Consider the following 20064-nt stretch of genomic DNA (forward strand, 5'->3'; position numbering starts at 1 on the left):
GTCGGAGAGTGAAAGAGTCGGAGCGAGGAGTCGGGGAGTGAAAGAGTCGGAGAGAGAAGGTGTCGGAGGGACAAAGAGTCGGAGAGAGAAAGAGTCGGAGGGAGAAAGAGCGGAAGAGAGAAAGAATCGGAGAGAGAAAGAGTCGGAGAGAGAAAGAGTCGGAGAGAGAAAGAGTCGGAGAGAGAAAGAGTCGGAGAGAGAAAGAGTCGGAGAGAGAAAGAGTCGGAGAGAGAAAGAGTCGGAGAGAGAAAGAGTCGGAGAGAGAAAGAGTCGGAGAGTGAAAGAGTCGGAGCGAGGGGTCGGAGAGTGAAAGAGTTGGAGAGAGAAGGAGTCGGAGGGAGAAAGATTCGGAGAGAGAAAGAGTCGGAGGGAGAAAGAGCCGAAGAGAGAAAGAATCGGAGAGAGAAAGAATCGGAGAGAGAAAGAGTCGGAGAGAGAAAGAGTCGGAGAGAGAAAGAGTCGGAGAGAGAAAGAGTCGGAGAGAGAAAGAGTCGGAGAGAGAAAGAGTCGGAGAGAGAAAGAGTCGGAGAGAGAAAGAGTCGGAGAGAGAAAGAGTCAGAGAATGAGACGGAGATAGAGAGAGGAAGGGACAGAGAGGGAGAAAGAGACGGAGAGCGAGAAAGAGCCAGAGAGAGAGAAAGTCGGAGAGAGAAAAAGTCGAGAGAGAAAGGGACGGAGAACAAAAGAGACAGAGAGCGTTAGAGACAGAGAACGAAAGAGTTGGAGAACGAAAGAGTCGGAGAGAGAAAGAGACGGAAAACAAAAGAGACGCAGAACGAAAGAGTCGGAGAGAGAAAGAGTCGGAGAGAGAAAGAGTCGGAGAGAGAAAGAGACGGAAAACAAAAGAGACGCAGAACGAAAGAGTCGGAGAGAGAAAGAGTCGGAGAGAGAAAGGGACGGAGAGAGAAAGAGTCGGAGAGAGAAAGAGTCGGAGAGAGAAAGAGTCGGAGAGAGAAAGAGACAGAGGGAGAAAGAGTCGGAGAGAGAAAGAATCGGAGAGAGAAATAGTCGGACGGAGAAAGAGTCCGAGAGAGAAGGAGATGGAGAGAGAAAGAGTCGAGAGTCTAGCGGAGAAAGAGTCGGACGGAGAAAGAGTCGGACGGAGAAAGAGTCGGACGGAGAAAGAGTCGGACGGAGAAAGAGTCGGAGAGCGAGAAAGAGTCGGAGAGCGAGAAAGTGTCGAAGAGGGGCAGTGACGGAAAACACAAGAGAAGCAGAATGAAAGAGTCGGAGAGAGAAAGAGACGGGGAGAGAAAGAGTCGGAGAGAGAAAGAGTCGGAGAGAGAAAGAGTCGGAGAGAGAAAGAGTCGGAGAGAGAAAGAGTCGGAGAGAGAAAGAGTCGGAGAGAGAAAGAGTCGGAGAGAGAAAGAGTCGGAGAGAGAAAGAGTCGGAGAGAGAAAGAGTCGGAGAGAGAAAGAGTCGGAGAGAGAAAGAGTCGGAGCGAGGAGTCAGGGAGTGAAAGAGTCGGAGAGAGAAGGTGTCGGAGAGAGAAAGAGTCGGAGTGTGAAAGAGTCGGATGGAGAAAGAGACGGAGAGTGGAGAGTCGGAGAGTGAAAGAGTCGGACGGAGAAAGAGTCGGACGGAGAAAGAGTCGGACGGAGAAAGAGTCGGACGGAGAAAGAGTCGGACGGAGAAAGAGTCGGACGGAGAAAGAGTCGGACGGAGAAAGAGTCGGACGGAGAAAGAGTCGGACGGAGAAAGAGTCGGAGAGCGAGAAAGTGTCGAAGAGGGACAGAGACGGAAAACAAAAGAGAAACAGAATGAAAGAGACGGAGAGAGAAAGAGTCGGAGAGAGAAAGAGTCGGAGAGAGAAAGAGTCGGAGAGAGAAAGAGTCGGAGAGAGAAAGAGTCGGAGAGAGAAAGAGTCGGAGAGAGAAAGAGTCGGAGAGAGAAAGAGTCGGAGAGAGAAAGAGTCGGAGAGAGAAAGAGTCGGAGCGAGGAGTCAGGGAGTGAAAGAGTCGGAGAGAGAAGGTGTCGGAGAGAGAAAGAGTCAGAGAGAGAAAGAGCCGAAGAGAGAAAGAGTCGGAGAGAGAAAGAGTCGGAGAGAGAAAGAGTCGGAGAGAGAAAGAGTCGGAGAGAGAAAAAGTCGGAGAGAGAAAGAGTCGGACGGAGAAAGAGTCGGAGAGAGAAAGAGTCGGAGAGAGAAAGAGTCGGCGAGAGAAAGAGTCGGAGAGAGAAAGAGTCGGAGAGAGAGTCAGAGAGAGAATGAGACGGAGATAGAGATAGGAAGGGACAGAGAGCGAGAAAGAGACGGAGAGCGAGAAAGAGACGGAGAGCGAGAAAGAGCCTGAGAGAGAGAAAGTCGAGAGAGAAAGGGACGGAGAGAGAAAGGGACGGAGAGAGAAAGAGTCGGAGAGAGAAAGAGTCGGAGAGAGAAAGAGTCGGAGAGAGAAAGAGTCGGAGAGTGAAAGAGTCGGAGAGTGAAAGAGTCGGAGAGTGAAAGAGTCGGACGGAGAAAGAGTAGGACGAAGAAAGAGTCGGAGAGAGAAAGAGTCGGAAAGAGAAAGAGTCGGAGAGAGAAAGAGTCGGAAAGAGAAAGAGTCGGAGAGAGAAAGAGTCGGAGAGAGAAAGAGTCGGAGAGAGAAAGAGTCGGAGAGAGAAAGAGTCGGAGAGAGAAAGAGTCGGAGCGAGGAGTCGGGGAGTGAAAGAGTCGGAGAGAGAAGGTGTCGGAGGGACAAAGAATCGGAGAGAGAAAGAGTCGGAGGGAGAAAGAGCGGAAGAGAGAAAGAATCGGAGAGAGAAAGAGTCGGAGAGAGAAAGAGTCGAGAGAGAAAGGGTCGAGAGAGAGAAAAAGTCGGAGAGAGAAAGAGTCGGAGAGAGAAAGAGTCGGAGAGAGAAAGAGTCGGAGAGAGAAAGAGTCGGAGAGAGAAAGAGTCGGAGAGAGAAAGAGTCGGAGAGAGAAAGAGTCGGAGAGAGAAAGAGTCGGAGAGAGAAAGAGTCGGAGAGAGAACGAGTCGGAGAGTGAAAGAGTCGGAGCGAGGGGTCGGAGAGTGAAAGAGTTGGAGAGAGAAGGAGTCGGAGGGAGAAAGAGCCGAAGAGAGAAAGAATCGGAGAGAGAGAGTCGGAGAGAGAAAGAGTCGGAGAGAGAAAGAGTCGGAGAGAGAAAGAGTCGGAGAGAGAAAGAGTCGGAGAGAGAAAGAGTCGGAGAGAGAAAGAGTCGGAGAGAGAAAGAGTCGGAGAGAGAATGAGACGGAGATAGAGAGAGGAAGGGACAGAGAGGGAGAAAGAGACGGAGAGCGAGAAAGAGCCAGAGAGAGAGAAAGTCGGAGAGAGAAAAAGTCGAGAGAGAAAGGGACGGAGAACAAAAGAGACAGAGAGCGTTAGAGACAGAGAACGAAAGAGTTGGAGAACGAAAGAGTCGGAGAGAGAAAGAGACGGAAAACAAAAGAGACGCAGAACGAAAGAGTCGGAGAGAGAAAGAGTCGGAGAGAGAAAGAGTCGGAGAGAGAAAGAGACGGAAAACAAAAGAGACGCAGAACGAAAGAGTCGGAGAGAGAAAGAGTCTGAGAGAGAGAAAGGGACGGAGAGAGAAAGAGTCGGAGAGAGAAAGAGTCGGAGAGAGAAAGAGTCGGAGAGAGAAAGAGACAGAGGGAGAAAGAGTCGGAGAGAGAAAGAGTCGGAGAGAGAAAGAGTCGGAGAGAGAAAGAGTCGGAGAGAGAAAGAGCCGAAGAGAGAAAGAATCGGAGAGAGAAAGAGTCGGAGAGAGAAAGAGTCGGAGAGAGAAAGAGTCGGAGAGAGAAAGAGTCGGTGACAGAAAGAGACGAAGATAGAGATAGGAAGGGACAGAGAGCGAGAAAGAGTCGTAGAGTGAGAAAACGTCAGAGACAGAAAGAGTCGGAGAAAGAAAAAGGCGGAGAGAGAAAAAGGCGGAGAGATAAAGAGTCGGAGAGGGAAAGAGTCGGAGAGCGAGAAAACGACAGAGAGCGAGAAAGTGTCGAAGAGGGAAAGAGACGGAGTGAGAAAGAGACGGAGATAGAGACAGGAAGGGACAGAGAGCAAGAAGGAGACAGAGAGCGAGAAAGAGACATAGAGAGAGAAAGTCAGAGAGAGAAAAAGTCGCGAGAGAAAGAGACGGAGAACGAAAGATTCGGAGAGAGAAAGAGTCGGAGAGAGAAAGAGTCAGAGAGAGAATGAGACGGAGATAGAGATAGGAAGGGACAGAGAGCGAGAAAGAGCCAGAGAGAGAGAAAGTCGGAGAGAGAAAAAGTCGAGAGAGAAAGAGTCGGAGAGAGAAAGAGTCGGAGAGAGAAAGAGTCGGAGGGAGAAAGAGTCGGAGGGAGAGAGTCGCAGAGAGAAAGAGTCGGAGAGAGAAAGAGACAGAGGGAGAAAGAGTCGGAGAGAGAAAGAGTCGAGAGTCGGACGGAGAAAGAGTCGGACGGAGAAAGAGTCGGACGGAGAAAGAGTCGGACGGAGAAAGAGTCGGACGGAGAAAGAGTCGGACGGAGAAAGAGTCGGACGGAGAAAGAGTCGGACGGAGAAAGAGTCGGACGGAGAAAGAGTCGGACGGAGAAAGAGTCGGACGGAGAAAGAGTCGGACGGAGAAAGAGTCGGACGGAGAAAGAGTCGGACGGAGAAAGAGTCGGACGGAGAAAGAGTCGGACGGAGAAAGAGTCGGACGGAGAAAGAGTCGGACGGAGAAAGAGTCGGACGGAAAAGAGTCGAGAGTCGGACGGAGAAAGAGTCGGAGAGCGAGAAAGTGTCGAAGAGGGACAGAGACGGAAAACAAAAGAGAAGCAGAACGAAAGAGTCGGAGAGAGAAAGAGACGGAGAGAGAAAGAGTCGCAGAGAGAAAGAGTCGGAGAGAGAAAGAGTCGGAGAGAGAAAGAGTCGGAGAGAGAAAGAGTCGGATAGAGAAAGAGTCGGAGAGAGAAAGAGTCGGAGAGAGAAAGAGTCGGAGAGAGAAAGAGTCGGAGAGAGAAAGAGTCGGAGCGAGGAGTCAGGGAGTGAAAGAGTCGGAGAGAGAAAAAGTCGGAGAGAGAAAGAGTCGGACGGAGAAAGAGTCGGAGAGAGAAAGAGTCGGAGAGAGAAAGAGTCGGAGAGAGAAAGACTCGGAGAGAGAATGAGTCGGAGAGAGAAAGAGTCGGAGAGAGAGTCAGAGAGAGAATGAGACGGAGATAGAGATAGGAAGGGACAGAGAGCGAGAAAGAGACGGAGAGCGAGAAAGAGCCTGAGATAGAGAAAGTCGGAGAGAAAAAAAGTCGAGAGAGAAAGGGACGGAGAGAGAAAGAGTCGGAGGGAGAAAGAGTCGGAGAGAGAAAGAGTCGGAGAGAGAAAGAGTCGGAGAGAGAAAGAGTCGGAGAGAGAAAGAGTCGGACGGAGAAAGAGTCGGAGAGAGAAAGAGTCGGAGAGAGAAAGAGTCGGAGAGAGAAACAGTCGGAGAGAGAAACAGTCGGAGTGTGAAAGAGTCGGATGGAGAAAGAGACGGAGAGTGAAGAGTCGGAGAGTGAAAGAGTCGGAGAGTGAAAGAGTCGGACGGAGAAAGAGTCGGACGGAGAAAGAGTCGGACGGAGAAAGAGTCGGACGGAGAAAGAGTCGGACGGAGAAAGAGTCGGACGGAGAAAGAGTCGGACGGAGAAAGAGTCGGAGAGCGAGAAAGTGTCGAAGAGGGACAGAGACGGAAAACAAAAGAGAAACAGAATGAAAGAGACGGAGAGAGAAAGAGACGGAGAGAGAAAGAGTCGGAGAGAGAAAGAGTCGGAGAGAGAAAGAGTCGGAGAGAGAAAGAGTCGGAGAGAGAAAGAGTCGGAGCGAGGAGTCAGGGAGTGAAAGAGTCGGAGAGAGAAGGTGTCGGAGAGAGAAAGAGTCAGAGAGAGAAAGAGCCGAAGAGAGAAAGAGTCGGAGAGAGAAAGAGTCGGAGAGAGAAAGAGTCGGAGAGAGAAAAAGTCGGAGAGAGAAAGAGTCGGACGGAGAAAGAGTCGGAGAGAGAAAGAGTCGGAGAGAGAAAGAGTCGGAGAGAGAATGAGTCGGAGATAGAGATAGGAAGGGACAGAGAGCGAGAAAGAGACGGAGAGCGAGAAAGAGCCTGAGAGAGAGAGAAAGTCGGAGAGAAAAAAAGTCGAGAGAGAAAGGGACGGAGAGAGAAAGAGTCAGACGGAGAAAGAGTCGGAGAGAGAAAGAGTCGGAGAGAGAAAGAGTCGGAGAGAGAAAGAGTCGGAGAGAGAAAGAGTCGGAGAGAGAAAGAGTCGGAGAGAGAAAGAGTCTTAGAGAGAAACAGTCGGAGAGAGAAAGAGTCGGAGTGTGAAAGAGTCGGATGGAGAAAGAGACGGAGAGTGAAAGAGTCGGAGAGTGAAAGAGTCGGAGAGTGAAAGAGTCGGAGAGTGAAAGAGTCGGACGGAGAAAGAGTAGGACGAAGAAAGAGTCGGAGAGAGAAAGAGTCGGAAAGAGAAAGAGTCGGAGAGAGAAAGAGTCGGAGAGAGAAAGAGTCGGAGAGAGAAAGAGTCGGAGAGAGAAAGAGTCGGAGAGAGAAAGAGTCGGAGAGAGAAAGAGTCGGAGAGTGAAAGAGTCGGAGCGAGGAGTCGGGGAGTGAAAGAGTCGGAGAGAGAAGGTGTCGGAGGGACAAAGAGTCGGAGAGAGAAAGACTCGGAGGGAGAAAGAGCGGAAGAGAGAAAGAATCGGAGAGAGAAAGAGTCGGAGAGAGAAAGAGTCGAGAGAGAAAGGGTCGAGAGAGAGAAAACGTCGGAGAGAGAAAGAGTCGGAGAGAGAAAGAGTCGGAGAGAGAAAGAGTCGGAGAGAGAAAGAGTCGGAGAGAGAAAGAGTCGGAGAGAGAAAGAGTCGGAGAGAGAAAGAGTCGGAGAGAGAAAGAGTCGGAGAGAGAAAGAGTCGGAGAGAGAAAGAGTCGGAGAGAGAAAGAGTCGGAGAGAGAAAGAGTCGGAGAGTGAAAGAGTCGGAGCGAGGGGTCGGAGAGTGAAAGAGTTGGAGAGAGAAGGAGTCGGAGGGAGAAAGATTCGGAGAGAGAAAGAGTCGGAGGGAGAAAGAGCCGAAGAGAGAAAGAATCGGAGAGAGAGAGTCGGAGAGAGAAAGAGTCGGAGAGAGAAAGAGTCGGAGAGAGAAAGAGTCGGAGAGAGAAAGAGTCGGAGAGAGAAAGAGTCGGAGAGAGAAAGAGTCGGAGAGAGAAAGAGTCGGAGAGAGAAAGAGTCGGAGAGAGAAAGAGTCAGAGAGAGAATGAGACGGAGATAGAGAGAGGAAGGGACAGAGAGGGAGAAAGAGACGGAGAGCGAGAAAGAGCCAGAGAGAGAGAAAGTCGGAGAGAGAAAAAGTCGAGAGAGAAAGGGACGGAGAACAAAAGAGACAGAGAGCGTTAGAGACAGAGAACCAAAGAGTTGGAGAACGAAAGAGTCGGAGAGAGAAAGAGACGGAAAACAAAAGAGACGCAGAACGAAAGAGTCGGAGAGAGAAAGAGTCGGAGAGAGAAAGAGTCGGAGAGAGAAAGAGACGGAAAACAAAAGAGACGCAGAACGAAAGAGTCGGAGAGAGAAAGAGTCGGAGAGAGAAAGGGACGGAGAGAGAAAGAGTCGGAGAGAGAAAGAGTCGGAGAGAGAAAGAGTCGGAGAGAGAAAGAGACAGAGGGAGAAAGAGTCGGAGAGAGAAAGAATCGGAGAGAGAAATAGTCGGACGGAGAAAGAGTCCGAGAGAGAAGGAGATGAAGAGAGAAAGAGTCGAGAGTCTAGCGGAGAAAGAGTCGGACGGAGAAAGAGTCGGACGGAGAAAGAGTCAGACGGAGAAAGAGTCGGAGAGCGAGAAAGAGTCGGAGAGCGAGAAAGTGTCGAAGAGGGGCAGTGACGGAAAACAAAAGAGAAGCAGAATGAAAGAGTCGGAGAGAGAAAGAGACGTGGAGAGAAAGAGTCGGAGAGAGAAAGAGTCGGAGAGAGAAAGAGTCGGAGAGAGAAAGAGTCGGAGAGAGAAAGAGTCGGAGAGAGAAAGAGTCGGAGAGAGAAAGAGTCGGAGCGAGGAGTCAGGGAGTGAAAGAGTCGGAGAGAGAAGGTGTCGGAGAGAGAAAGAGTCGGAGTGTGAAAGAGTCGGATGGAGAAAGAGACGGAGAGTGAAGAGTCGGAGAGTGAAAGAGTCGGAGAGTGAAAGAGTCGGACGGAGAAAGAGTCGGACGGAGAAAGAGTCGGACGGAGAAAGAGTCGGACGGAGAAAGAGTCGGACGGAGAAAGAGTCGGACGGAGAAAGAGTCGGACGGAGAAAGAGTCGGACGGAGAAAGAGTCGGACGGAGAAAGAGTCGGAGAGCGAGAAAGTGTCGAAGAGGGACAGAGACGGAAAACAAAAGAGAAACAGAATGAAAGAGACGGAGAGAGAAAGAGTCGGAGAGAGAAAGAGTCGGAGAGAGAAAGAGTCGGAGAGAGAAAGAGTCGGAGAGAGAAAGAGTCGGAGAGAGAAAGAGTCGGAGAGAGAAAGAGTCGGAGAGAGAAAGAGTCGGAGAGAGAAAGAGTCGGAGCGAGGAGTCAGGGAGTGAAAGAGTCGGAGAGAGAAGGTGTCGGAGAGAGAAAGAGTCAGAGAGAGAAAGAGCCGAAGAGAGAAAGAGTCGGAGAGAGAAAGAGTCGGAGAGAGAAAGAGTCGGAGAGAGAAAAAGTCGGAGAGAGAAAGAGTCGGACGGAGAAAGAGTCGGAGAGAGAAAGAGTCGGAGAGAGAAAGAGTCGGAGAGAGAATGAGTCGGAGAGAGAAAGAGTCGGAGAGAGAGTCAGAGAGAGAATGAGACGGAGATAGAGATAGGAAGGGACAGAGAGCGAGAAAGAGACGGAGAGCGAGAAAGAGACGGAGAGCGAGAAAGAGCCTGAGAGAGAAAAAGTCGAGAGAGAAAGGGACGGAGAGAGAAAGGGACGGAGAGAGAAAGAGTCGGAGAGAGAAAGAGTCGGAGAGAGAAAGAGTCGGAGAGAGAAAGAGTCGGAGAGAGAAAGAGTCGTAGAGAGAAACAGTCGGAGAGAGAAAGAGTCGGAGTGTGAAAGAGTCGGATGGAGAAAGAGTCGGAGAGTGAAAGAGTCGGAGAGTGAAAGAGTCGGAGAGTGAAAGAGTCGGACGGAGAAAGAGTAGGACGAAGAAAGAGTCGGAGAGAGAAAGAGTCGGAAAGAGAAAGAGTCGGAGAGAGAAAGAGATGGAGAGAGAAAGAGTCGGAGAGAGAAAGAGTCGGAGAGAGAAAGAGTCGGAGAGAGAAAGAGTCGGAGAGAGAAAGAGTCGGAGAGTGAAAGAGTCGGAGCGAGGAGTCGGGGAGTGAAAGAGTCGGAGAGAGAAGGTGTCGGAGGGACAAAGAGTCGGAGAGAGAAAGAGTCGGAGGGAGAAAGAGCGGAAGAGAGAAAGAATCGGAGAGAGAAAGAGTCGGAGAGAGAAAGAGTCGAGAGAGAAAGGGTCGAGAGAGAGAAAAAGTCGGAGAGAGAAAGAGTCGGAGAGAGAAAGAGTCGGAGAGAGAAAGAGTCGGAGAGAGAAAGAGTCGGAGAGAGAAAGAGTCGGAGAGAGAAAGAGTCGGAGAGAGAAAGAGTCGGAGAGAGAAAGAGTCGGAGAGAGAAAGAGTCGGAGAGAGAAAGAGTCGGAGAGAGAAAGAGTCAGAGAGAGAAAGAGTCGGAGAGAGAAAGAGTCGGAGAGTGATAGAGTCGGAGCGAGGGGTCGGAGAGTGAAAGAGTTGGAGAGAGAAGGAGTCGGAGGGAGAAAGAGCCGAAGAGAGAAAGAATCGGAGAGAGAGAGTCGGAGAGAGAAAGAGTCGGAGAGAGAAAGAGTCGGAGAGAGTAAGAGTCGGAGAGAGAAAGAGTCGGAGAGAGAAAGAGTCGGAGAGAGAAAGAGTCGGAGAGAGAAAGAGTCGGAGAGAGAAAGAGTCGGAGAGAGAAAGAGTCAGAGAGAGAATGAGACGGAGATAGAGAGAGGAAGGGACAGAGAGGGAGAAAGAGACGGAGAGCGAGAAAGAGCCAGAGAGAGAGAAAGTCGGAGAGAGAAAAAGTCGAGAGAGAAAGAGACGGAAAGCAAAAGAGACGCAGAACGAAAGAGTCGGAGAGAGAAAGAGTCGGAGAGAGAAAGAGTCGGAGAGAGAAAGAGACGGAAAACAAAAGAAACGCAGAACGAAAGAGTCGGAGAGAGAAAGAGTCGGAGAGAGAAAGGGACGGAGAGAGAAAGAGTCGGAGAGAGAAAGAGTCGGAGAGAGAAAGAGTCGGAGAGAGAAAGAGACAGAGGGAGAAAGAGTCGGAGAGAGAAAGAATCGGAGAGAGAAATAGTCGGACGGAGAAAGAGTCCGAGAGAGAAGGAAAGGAGAGAGAAAGAGTTGAGAGTCTAGCGGAGAAAGAGTCGGACGGAGAAAGAGTTGGACGGAGAAAGAGTCGGACGGAGAAAGAGTCGGAGAGCGAGAAAGAGTCGGAGAGCGAGAAAGTGTCGAAGAGGGGCAGTGACGGAAAACAAAAGAGAAGTAGAATGAAAGAGTCGGAGAGAGAAAGAGACGGGGAGAGAAAGAGTCGGAGAGAGAAAGAGTCGGAGAGAGAAAGAGTCGGAGAGAGAAAGAGTCGGAGAGAGAAAGAGTCGGAGAGAGAAAGAGTCGGAGAGAGAAAGAGTCGGAGAGAGAAAGAGTCGGAGAGAGAAAGAGTCGGAGAGAGAAAGAGTCGGAGCGAGGAGTCAGGGAGTGAAAGAGTCGGAGAGAGAAGGTGTCGGAGAGAGAAAGAGTCGGAGAGAGAAAAAGTCGGAGAGAGAAAGAGTCGGAGAGAGAAAGAGTCGGAGAGAGAAAGAGTCGGAGAGAGAAAAAGTCGGAGAGAGAAAGAGTCGGACGGAGAAAGAGTCGGAGAGAGAAAGAGTCGGAGAGAGAAAGACTCGGAGAGAGAAAGAGTCGGAGAGAGAAAGAGTCGGAGAGAGAAAGAGTCGGAGAGAGAAAGAGTCGGAGAGAGAAAGAGTCGGAGAGAGAGTCAGAGAGAGAATGAGACGGAGATAGAGATAGGAAGGGACAGAGAGCGAGAAAGAGACGGAGAGCGAGAAAGAGCCTGAGAGAGAGAAAGTCGGAGAGAAAAAAAGTCGAGAGAGAAAGGGACGGAGAGAGAAAGAGTCGGACGGAGAAAGAGTCGGAGAGAGAAAGAGTCGGAGAGAGAAAGAGTCGGACGGAGAAAGAGTCGGAGAGAGAAAGAGTCGGAGAGAGAAAGAGTCGGAGAGAGAAAGAGTCGGAGAGAGAAAGAGTCGGAGAGAGAAAGAGTCGGAGAGAGAAAGAGTCGGAGAGAGAAAAAGTCGGAGAGAGAAAGAGTCGGACGGAGAAAGAGTCGGAGAGAGAAAGAGTCGGAGAGAGAAAGACTCGGAGAGAGAATGAGTCGGAGAGAGAAAGAGTCGGAGAGAGAAAGAGTCGGAGAGAGAAAGAGTCGGAGAGAGAAAGAGTCGGAGAGAGAAACAGTCGGAGAGAGAAAGAGTCGGAGTGTGAAAGAGTCGGATGGAGAAAGAGACGGAGAGTGAAGAGTCGGAGAGTGAAAGAGTCGGAGAGTGAAAGAGTCGGACGGAGAAAGAGTCGGACGGAGAAAGAGTCGGACGGAGAAAGAGTCGGACGGAGAAAGAGTCGGAGAGCGAGAAAGTGTCGAAGAGGGACAGAGACGGAAAACAAAAGAGAAACAGAATGAAAGAGACGGAGAGAGAAAGAGTCGGAGAGAGAAAGTGTCGGAGAGAGAAAGAGTCGGAGAGAGAAAGAGTCGGAGAGAGAAAGAGTCGGAGAGAGAAAGAGTCGGAGAGAGAAAGAGTCGGAGAGAGAAAGAGTCGGAGAGAGAAAGAGTCGGAGCGAGGAGTCAGGGAGTGAAAGAGTCGGAGAGAGAAAGAGTCGGAGAGAGAAAGAGTCGGAGAGAGAAAAAGTCGGAGAGAGAAAGAGTCGGACGGAGAAAGAGTCGGAGAGAGAAAGAGTCGGAGAGAGAAAGAGTCGGAGAGAGAAAGAGTCGGAGAGAGAAAGAGTCGGAGAGAGAAAGAGACAGAGGGAGAAAGAGTCGGAGAGAGAAAGAATCGGAGAGAGAAATAGTCGGACGGAGAAAGAGTCCGAGAGAGAAGGAGATGGAGAGAGAAAGAGTCGAGAGTCTAGCGGAGAAAGAGTCGGACGGAGAAAGAGTCGGACGGAGAAAGAGTCAGACGGAGAAAGAGTCGGAGAGCGAGAAAGAGTCGGAGAGCGAGAAAGTGTCGAAGAGGGGCAGTGACGGAAAACAAAAGAGAAGCAGAATGAAAGAGTCGGAGAGAGAAAGAGACGTGGAGAGAAAGAGTCGGAGAGAGAAAGAGTCGGAGAGAGAAAGAGTCGGAGAGAGAAAGAGTCGGAGAGAGAAAGAGTCGGAGAGAGAAAGAGTCGGAGAGAGAAAGAGTCGGAGAGAGAAAGAGTCGGAGCGAGGAGTCAGGGAGTGAAAGAGTCGGAGAGAGAAGGTGTCGGAGAGAGAAAGAGTCGGAGTGTGAAAGAGTCGGATGGAGAAAGAGACGGAGAGTGAAGAGTCGGAGAGTGAAAGAGTCGGACGGAGAAAGAGTCGGACGGAGAAAGAGTCGGACGGAGAAAGAGTCGGACGGAGAAAGAGTCGGACGGAGAAAGAGTCGGACGGAGAAAGAGTCGGACGGAGAAAGAGTCGGAGAGCGAGAAAGTGTCGAAGAGGGACAGAGACGGAAAACAAAAGAGAAACAGAATGAAAGAGACGGAGAGAGAAAGAGTCGGAGAGAGAAAGAGTCGGAGAGAGAAAGAGTCGGAGAGAGAAAGAGTCGGAGAGAGAAAGAGTCGGAGAGAGAAAGAGTCGGAGAGAGAAAGAGTCGGAGAGAGAAAGAGTCGGAGAGAGAAAGAGTCGGAGCGAGGAGTCAGGGAGTGAAAGAGTCGGAGAGAGAAGGTGTCGGAGAGAGAAAGAGTCAGAGAGAGAAAGAGCCGAAGAGAGAAAGAGTCGGAGAGAGAAAGAGTCGGAGAGAGAAAAAGTCGGAGAGAGAAAGAGTCGGACGGAGAAAGAGTCGGAGAGAGAAAGAGTCGGAGAGAGAAAGAGTCGGAGAGAGAATGAGTCGGAGAGAGAAAGAGTCGGAGAGAGAGTCAGAGAGAGAATGAGACGGAGATAGAGATAGGAAGGGACAGAGAGCGAGAAAGAGACGGAGAGCGAGAAAGAGACGGAGAGCGAGAAAGAGCCTGAGAGAGAAAAAGTCGAGAGAGAAAGGGACGGAGAGAGAAAGGGACGGAGAGAGAAAGAGTCGGAGAGAGAAAGAGTCGGAGAGAGAAAGAGTCGGAGAGAGAAAGAGTCGGAGAGAGAAAGAGTCGGAGAGAGAAAGAGTCGGAGAGAGAAAGAGTCGTAGAGAGAAACAGTCGGAGAGAGAAAGAGTCGGAGTGTGAAAGAGTCGGATGGAGAAAGAGACGGAGAGTGAAAGAGTCGGAGAGTGAAAGAGTCGGAGAGTGAAAGAGTCGGACGGAGAAAGAGTCGGACGAAGAAAGAGTCGGAGAGAGAAAGAGTCGGAAAGAGAAAGAGTCGGAGAGAGAAAGAGTTGGAGAGAGAAAGAGTCGGAGAGAGAAAGAGTCGGAGAGAGAAAGGGACGGAGAGAGAAAGAGTCGGAGAGAGAAAGAGTCGGAGAGAGAAAGAGTCGGAGGGAGAAAGAGCGGAAGAGAGAAAGAATCGGAGAGAGAAAGAGTCGGAGAGAGAAAGAGTCGAGAGAGAAAGGGTCGAGAGAGAGAAAAAGTCGGAGAGAGAAAGAGTCGGAGAGAGAAAGAGTCGGAGAGAGAAAGAGTCGGAGAGAGAAAGAGTCGGAGAGAGAAAGAGTCGGAGAGAGAAAGAGTCGGAGAGAGAAAGAGTCGGAGAGAGAAAGAGTCGGAGAGAGAAAGAGTCGGAGAGAGAAAGAGTCGGAGAGAGAAAGAGTCGGAGAGAGAAAGAGTCGGAGAGAGAAAGAGTCGGAGAGTGATAGAGTCGGAGCGAGGGGTCGGAGAGTGAAAGAGTTGGAGAGAGAAGGAGTCGGAGGGAGAAAGAGCCGAAGAGAGAAAGAATCGGAGAGAGTAAGAGTCGGAGAGAGAAAGAGTCGGAGAGAGAAAGAGTCGGAGAGAGAAAGAGTCGGAGAGAGAAAGAGTCGGAGAGAGAAAGAGTCAGAGAGAGAATGAGACGGAGATAGAGAGAGGAAGGGACAGAGAGGGAGAAAGAGACGGAGAGCGAGAAAGAGCCAGAGAGAGAGAAAGTCGGAGAGAGAAAAAGTCGAGAGAGAAAGGGACGGAGAACAAAAGAGACAGAGAGCGTTAGAGACAGAGAACGAAAGAGTTGGAGAACGAAAGAGTCGGAGAGAGAAAGAGACGGAAAGCAAAAGAGACGCAGAACGAAAGAGTCGGAGAGAGAAAGAGTCGGAGAGAGAAAGAGTCGGAGAGAGAAAGAGACGGAAAACAAAAGAAACGCAGAACGAAAGAGTCGGAGAGAGAAAGAGTCGGAGAGAGAAAGGGACGGAGAGAGAAAGAGTCGGAGAGAGAAAGAGTCGGAGAGAGAAAGAGTCGGAGAGAGAAAGAGTCGGAGAGAGAAATAGACAGAGGGAGAAAGAGTCGGAGAGTGAAAGAGTCGGAGAGTGAAAGAGTCGGACGGAGAAAGAGTCGGACGGAGAAAGAGTCGGACGGAGAAAGAGTCGGACGGAGAAAGAGTCGGAGAGCGAGAAAGTGTCGAAGAGGGACAGAGACGGAAAACAAAAGAGAAACAGAATGAAAGAGTCGGAGAGAGAAAGAGTCGGAGAGAGAAAGAGTCGGAGAGAGAAAGAGTCGGAGAGAGAAAGAGTCGGAGAGAGAAAGAGTCGGAGAGAGAAAGAGTCGGAGAGAGAAAGAGTCGGAGAGAGAAAGAGTCGGAGCGAGGAGTCAGGGAGTGAAAGAGTCGGAGAGAGAAAGAGTCGGAGAGAGAAAGAGTCGGAGAGAGAAAAAGTCGGAGAGAGAAAGAGTCGGACGGAGAAAGAGTCGGAGAGAGAAAGAGTCGGAGAGAGAAAGAGTCGGAGAGAGAAAGAGTCGGAGAGAGAAAGAGTCGGAGAGAGAAAGAGACAGAGGGAGAAAGAGTCGGAGAGAGAAAGAATCGGAGAGAGAAATAGTCGGACGGAGAAAGAGTCCGAGAGAGAAGGAGATGGAGAGAGAAAGAGTCGAGAGTCTAGCGGAGAAAGAGTCGGACGGAGAAAGAGTCGGACGGAGAAAGAGTCAGACGGAGAAAGAGTCGGAGAGCGAGAAAGAGTCGGAGAGCGAGAAAGTGTCGAAGAGGGGCAGTGACGGAAAACAAAAGAGAAGCAGAATGAAAGAGTCGGAGAGAGAAAGAGACGTGGAGAGAAAGAGTCGGAGAGAGAAAGAGTCGGAGAGAGAAAGAGTCGGAGAGAGAAAGAGTCGGAGAGAGAAAGAGTCGGAGAGAGAAAGAGTCGGAGAGAGAAAGAGTCGGAGCGAGGAGTCAGGGAGTGAAAGAGTCGGAGAGAGAAGGTGTCGGAGAGAGAAAGAGTCGGAGTGTGAAAGAGTCGGATGGAGAAAGAGACGGAGAGTGAAGAGTCGGAGAGTGAAAGAGTCGGACGGAGAAAGAGTCGGACGGAGAAAGAGTCGGACGGAGAAAGAGTCGGACGGAGAAAGAGTCGGACGGAGAAAGAGTCGGACGGAGAAAGAGTCGGACGGAGAAAGAGTCGGAGAGCGAGAAAGTGTCGAAGAGGGACAGAGACGGAAAACAAAAGAGAAACAGAATGAAAGAGACGGAGAGAGAAAGAGTCGGAGAGAGAAAGAGTCGGAGAGAGAAAGAGTCGGAGAGAGAAAGAGTCGGAGAGAGAAAGAGTCGGAGAGAGAAAGAGTCGGAGAGAGAAAGAGTCGGAGAGAGAAAGAGTCGGAGAGAGAAAGAGTCGGAGAGAGAAAGAGTCGGAGCGAGGAGTCAGGGAGTGAAAGAGTCGGAGAGAGAAGGTGTCGGAGAGAGAAAGAGTCATAGAGAGAAAGAGCCGAAGAGAGAAAGAGTCGGAGAGAGAAAGAGTCGGAGAGAGAAAAAGTCGGAGAGAGAAAGAGTCGGACGGAGAAAGAGTCGGAGAGAGAAAGAGTCGGAGAGAGAAAGAGTCGGAGAGAGAATGAGTCGGAGAGAGAAAGAGTCGGAGAGAGAGTCAGAGAGAGAATGAGACGGAGATAGAGATAGGAAGGGACAGAGAGCGAGAAAGAGACGGAGAGCGAGAAAGAGACGGAGAGCGAGAAAGAGCCTGAGAGAGAAAAAGTCGAGAGAGAAAGGGACGGAGAGAGAAAGGGACGGAGAGAGAAAGAGTCGGAGAGAGAAAGAGTCGGAGAGAGAAAGAGTCGGAGAGAGAAAGAGTCGGAGAGAGAAAGAGTCGGAGAGAGAAAGAGTCGGAGAGAGAAAGAGTCGTAGAGAGAAACAGTCGGAGAGAGAAAGAGTCGGAGTGTGAAAGAGTCGGATGGAGAAAGAGACGGAGAGTGAAAGAGTCGGAGAGTGAAAGAGTCGGAGAGTGAAAGAGTCGGACGGAGAAAGAGTCGGACGAAGAAAGAGTCGGAGAGAGAAAGAGTCGGAAAGAGAAAGAGTCGGAGAGAGAAAGAGTTGGAGAGAGAAAGAGTCGGAGAGAGAAAGAGTCGGAGAGAGAAAGAGTCGGAGAGAGAAAGAGTCGGAGAGAGAAAGAGTCGGAGAGTGAAAGAGTCGGAGCGAGGAGTCGGGGAGTGAAAGAGTCGGAGAGAGAAGGTGTCGGAGGGACAAAGAGTCGGAGAGAGAAAGAGTCGGAGGGAGAAAGAGCGGAAGAGAGAAAGAATCGGAGAGAGAAAGAGTCGGAGAGAGAAAGAGTCGAGAGAGAAAGGGTCGAGAGAGAGAAAAAGTCGGAGAGAGAAAGAGTCGGAGAGAGAAAGAGTCGGAGAGAGAAAGAGTCGGAGAGAGAAAGAGTCGGAGAGAGAAAGAGTCGGAGAGAGAAAGAGTCGGAGAGAGAAAGAGTCGGAGAGAGAAAGAGTCGGAGAGAGAAAGAGTCGGAGAGAGAAAGAGTCGGAGAGAGAAAGAGTCGGAGAGAGAAAGAGTCGGAGAGAGAAAGAGTCGGAGAGTGATAGAGTCGGAGCGAGGGGTCGGAGAGTGAAAGAGTTGGAGAGAGAAGGAGTCGGAGGGAGAAAGAGCCGAAGAGAGAAAGAATCGGAGAGAGTAAGAGTCGGAGAGAGAAAGAGTCGGAGAGAGAAAGAGTCGGAGAGAGAAAGAGTCGGAGAGAGAAAGAGTCGGAGAGAGAAAGAGTCGGAGAGAGAAAGAGTCAGAGAGAGAATGAGACGGAGATAGAGAGAGGAAGGGACAGAGAGGGAGAAAGAGACGGAGAGCGAGAAAGAGCCAGAGAGAGAGAAAGTCGGAGAGAGAAAAAGTCGAGAGAGAAAGGGACGGAGAACAAAAGAGACAGAGAGCGTTAGAGACAGAGAACGAAAGAGTTGGAGAACGAAAGAGTCGGAGAGAGAAAGAGACGGAAAGCAAAAGAGACGCAGAACGAAAGAGTCGGAGAGAGAAAGAGTCGGAGAGAGAAAGAGTCGGAGAGAGAAAGAGACGGAAAACAAAAGAAACGCAGAACGAAAGAGTCGGAGAGAGAAAGAGTCGGAGAGAGAAAGGGACGGAGAGAGAAAGAGTCGGAGAGAGAAAGAGTCGGAGAGAGAAAGAGTCGGAGAGAGAAAGAGTCGGAGAGAGAAATAGACAGAGGGAGAAAGAGTCGGAGAGAGAAAGAATCGGAGAGAGAAATAGTCGGAGAGAGAAAGAGTCGGAGAGAGAAAGAGTCGGAGAGAGAAAGAGTCGGAGAGAGAAAGAGTCGGAGAGAGAAAGAGTCGGAGAGAGAAAGAGTCGGAGAGAGAAAGAGTCGGAGAGTGATAGAGTCGGAGCGAGGGGTCGGAGAGTGAAAGAGTTGGAGAGAGAAGGAGTCGGAGGGAGAAAGAGCCGAAGAGAGAAAGAATCGGAGAGAGTAAGAGTCGGAGAGAGAAAGAGTCGGAGAGAGAAAGAGTCGGAGAGAGAAAGAGTCGGAGAGAGAAAGAGTCGGAGAGAGAAAGAGTCAGAGAGAGAATGAGACGGAGATAGAGAGAGGAAGGGACAGAGAGGGAGAAAGAGACGGAGAGCGAGAAAGAGCCAGAGAGAGAGAAAGTCGGAGAGAGAAAAAGTCGAGAGAGAAAGGGACGGAGAACAAAAGAGACAGAGAGCGTTAGAGACAGAGAACGAAAGAGTTGGAGAACGAAAGAGTCGGAGAGAGAAAGAGACGGAAAGCAAAAGAGACGCAGAACGAAAGAGTCGGAGAGAGAAAGAGTCGGAGAGAGAAAGAGTCGGAGAGAGAAAGAGACGGAAAACAAAAGAAACGCAGAACGAAAGAGTCGGAGAGAGAAAGAGTCGGAGAGAGAAAGGGACGGAGAGAGAAAGAGTCGGAGAGAGAAAGAGTCGGAGAGAGAAAGAGTCGGAGAGAGAAAGAGTCGGAGAGAGAAAGAGACAGAGGGAGAAAGAGTCGGAGAGAGAAAGAATCGGAGAGAGAAATAGTCGGACGGAGAAAGAGTCCGAGAGAGAAGGAAAGGAGAGAGAAAGAGTTGAGAGTCTAGCGGAGAAAGAGTCGGACGGAGAAAGAGTTGGACGGAGAAAGAGTCGGACGGAGAAAGAGTCGGAGAGCGAGAAAGAGTCGGAGAGCGAGAAAGTGTCGGAGAGGGGCAGTGACGGAAAACAAAAGAGAAGTAGAATGAAAGAGTCGGAGAGAGAAAGAGACGGGGAGAGAAAGAGTCGGACAGAGAAAGAGTCGGAGAGAGAAAGAGTCGGAGAGAGAAAGAGTCGGAGAGAGAAAGAGTCGGAGAGAGAAAGAGTCGGAGAGAGAAAGAGTCGGAGAGAGAAAGAGTCAGAGCGAGGAGTCAGGGAGTGAAAGAGTCGGAGAGAGAAGGTGTCGGAGAGAGAAAGAGTCGGAGAGAGAAAAAGTCGGAGAGAGAAAGAGTCGGAGAGAGAAAGAGTCGGAGAGAGAAAGAGTCGGAGAGAGAAAAAGTCGGAGAGAGAAAGAGTCGGACGGAGAAAGAGTCGGAGAGAGAAAGAGTCGGAGAGAGAAAGACTCGGAGAGAGAATGAGTCGGAGAGAGAAAGAGTCGGAGAGAGAAAGAGTCGGAGAGAGAAAGAGTCGGAGAGAGAAAGAGTCGGAGAGAGAGTCAGGAAGGGACAGAGAGCGAGAAAGAGATGGAGAGCGAGAAAGAGCCTGAGAGAGAGAAAGTCGGAGAGAAAAAAAGTCGAGAGAGAAAGGGACGGAGAGAGAAAGAGTCGGACGGAGAAAGAGTCGGAGAGAGAAAGAGTCGGAGAGAGAAAGAGTCGGACGGAGAAAGAGTCGGAGAGAGAAAGAGTCGGAGAGAGAAAGAGTCGGAGAGAGAAAGAGTCGGAGAGAGAAAGAGTCGGAGAGAGAAAGAGTCGGAGAGAGAAAGAGTCGGAGAGAGAAAAAGTCGGAGAGAGAAAGAGTCGGACGGAGAAAGAGTCGGAGAGAGAAAGAGTCGGAGAGAGAAAGACTCGGAGAGAGAATGAGTCGGAGAGAGAAAGAGTCGGAGAGAGAAAGAGTCGGAGAGAGAAAGAGTCGGAGAGAGAAAGAGTCGGAGAGAGAAAGAGTCGGAGAGAGAAATAGACAGAGGGAGAAAGAGTCGGAGAGAGAAAGAATCGGAGAGAGAAATAGTCGGAGAGAGAAAGAGTCGGAGAGAGAAAGAGTCGGAGAGAGAAAGAGTCGGAGAGAGAAAGAGTCGGAGAGAGAAAGAGTCGGAGAGAGAAAGAGTCGGAGAGAGAAAGAGTCGGAGAGTGATAGAGTCGGAGCGAGGGGTCGGAGAGTGAAAGAGTTGGAGAGAGAAGGAGTCGGAGGGAGAAAGAGCCGAAGAGAGAAAGAATCGGAGAGAGTAAGAGTCGGAGAGAGAAAGAGTCGGAGAGAGAAAGAGTCGGAGAGAGAAAGAGTCGGAGAGAGAAAGAGTCGGAGAGAGAAAGAGTCAGAGAGAGAATGAGACGGAGATAGAGAGAGGAAGGGACAGAGAGGGAGAAAGAGACGGAGAGCGAGAAAGAGCCAGAGAGAGAGAAAGTCGGAGAGAGAAAAAGTCGAGAGAGAAAGGGACGGAGAACAAAAGAGACAGAGAGCGTTAGAGACAGAGAACGAAAGAGTTGGAGAACGAAAGAGTCGGAGAGAGAAAGAGACGGAAAGCAAAAGAGACGCAGAACGAAAGAGTCG

At 50.5% G+C, this 20064-nt stretch overlaps 1 protein-coding gene across 1 annotated transcript in view; it reads left to right on the plus strand.

Moving 5' to 3' along the window:
- The window catches only part of LOC140389136 (uncharacterized), a 152371-nt gene that overhangs the window by 27088 nt on the left and 105219 nt on the right, over positions 1–20064 (plus strand). Inside the window, exon 4 of the mRNA XM_072473292.1 lies at positions 1991–2085. Within this exon, the coding sequence (XP_072329393.1) occupies positions 1991–2085 (95 nt within the window). The remainder of the gene's footprint in view (positions 1–1990; positions 2086–20064) is intronic.

The sequence above is a fragment of the Scyliorhinus torazame genome, chromosome 14 (genome assembly GCF_047496885.1).
Source record: "Scyliorhinus torazame isolate Kashiwa2021f chromosome 14, sScyTor2.1, whole genome shotgun sequence".
Taxonomy (NCBI): domain Eukaryota; kingdom Metazoa; phylum Chordata; class Chondrichthyes; order Carcharhiniformes; family Scyliorhinidae; genus Scyliorhinus; species Scyliorhinus torazame.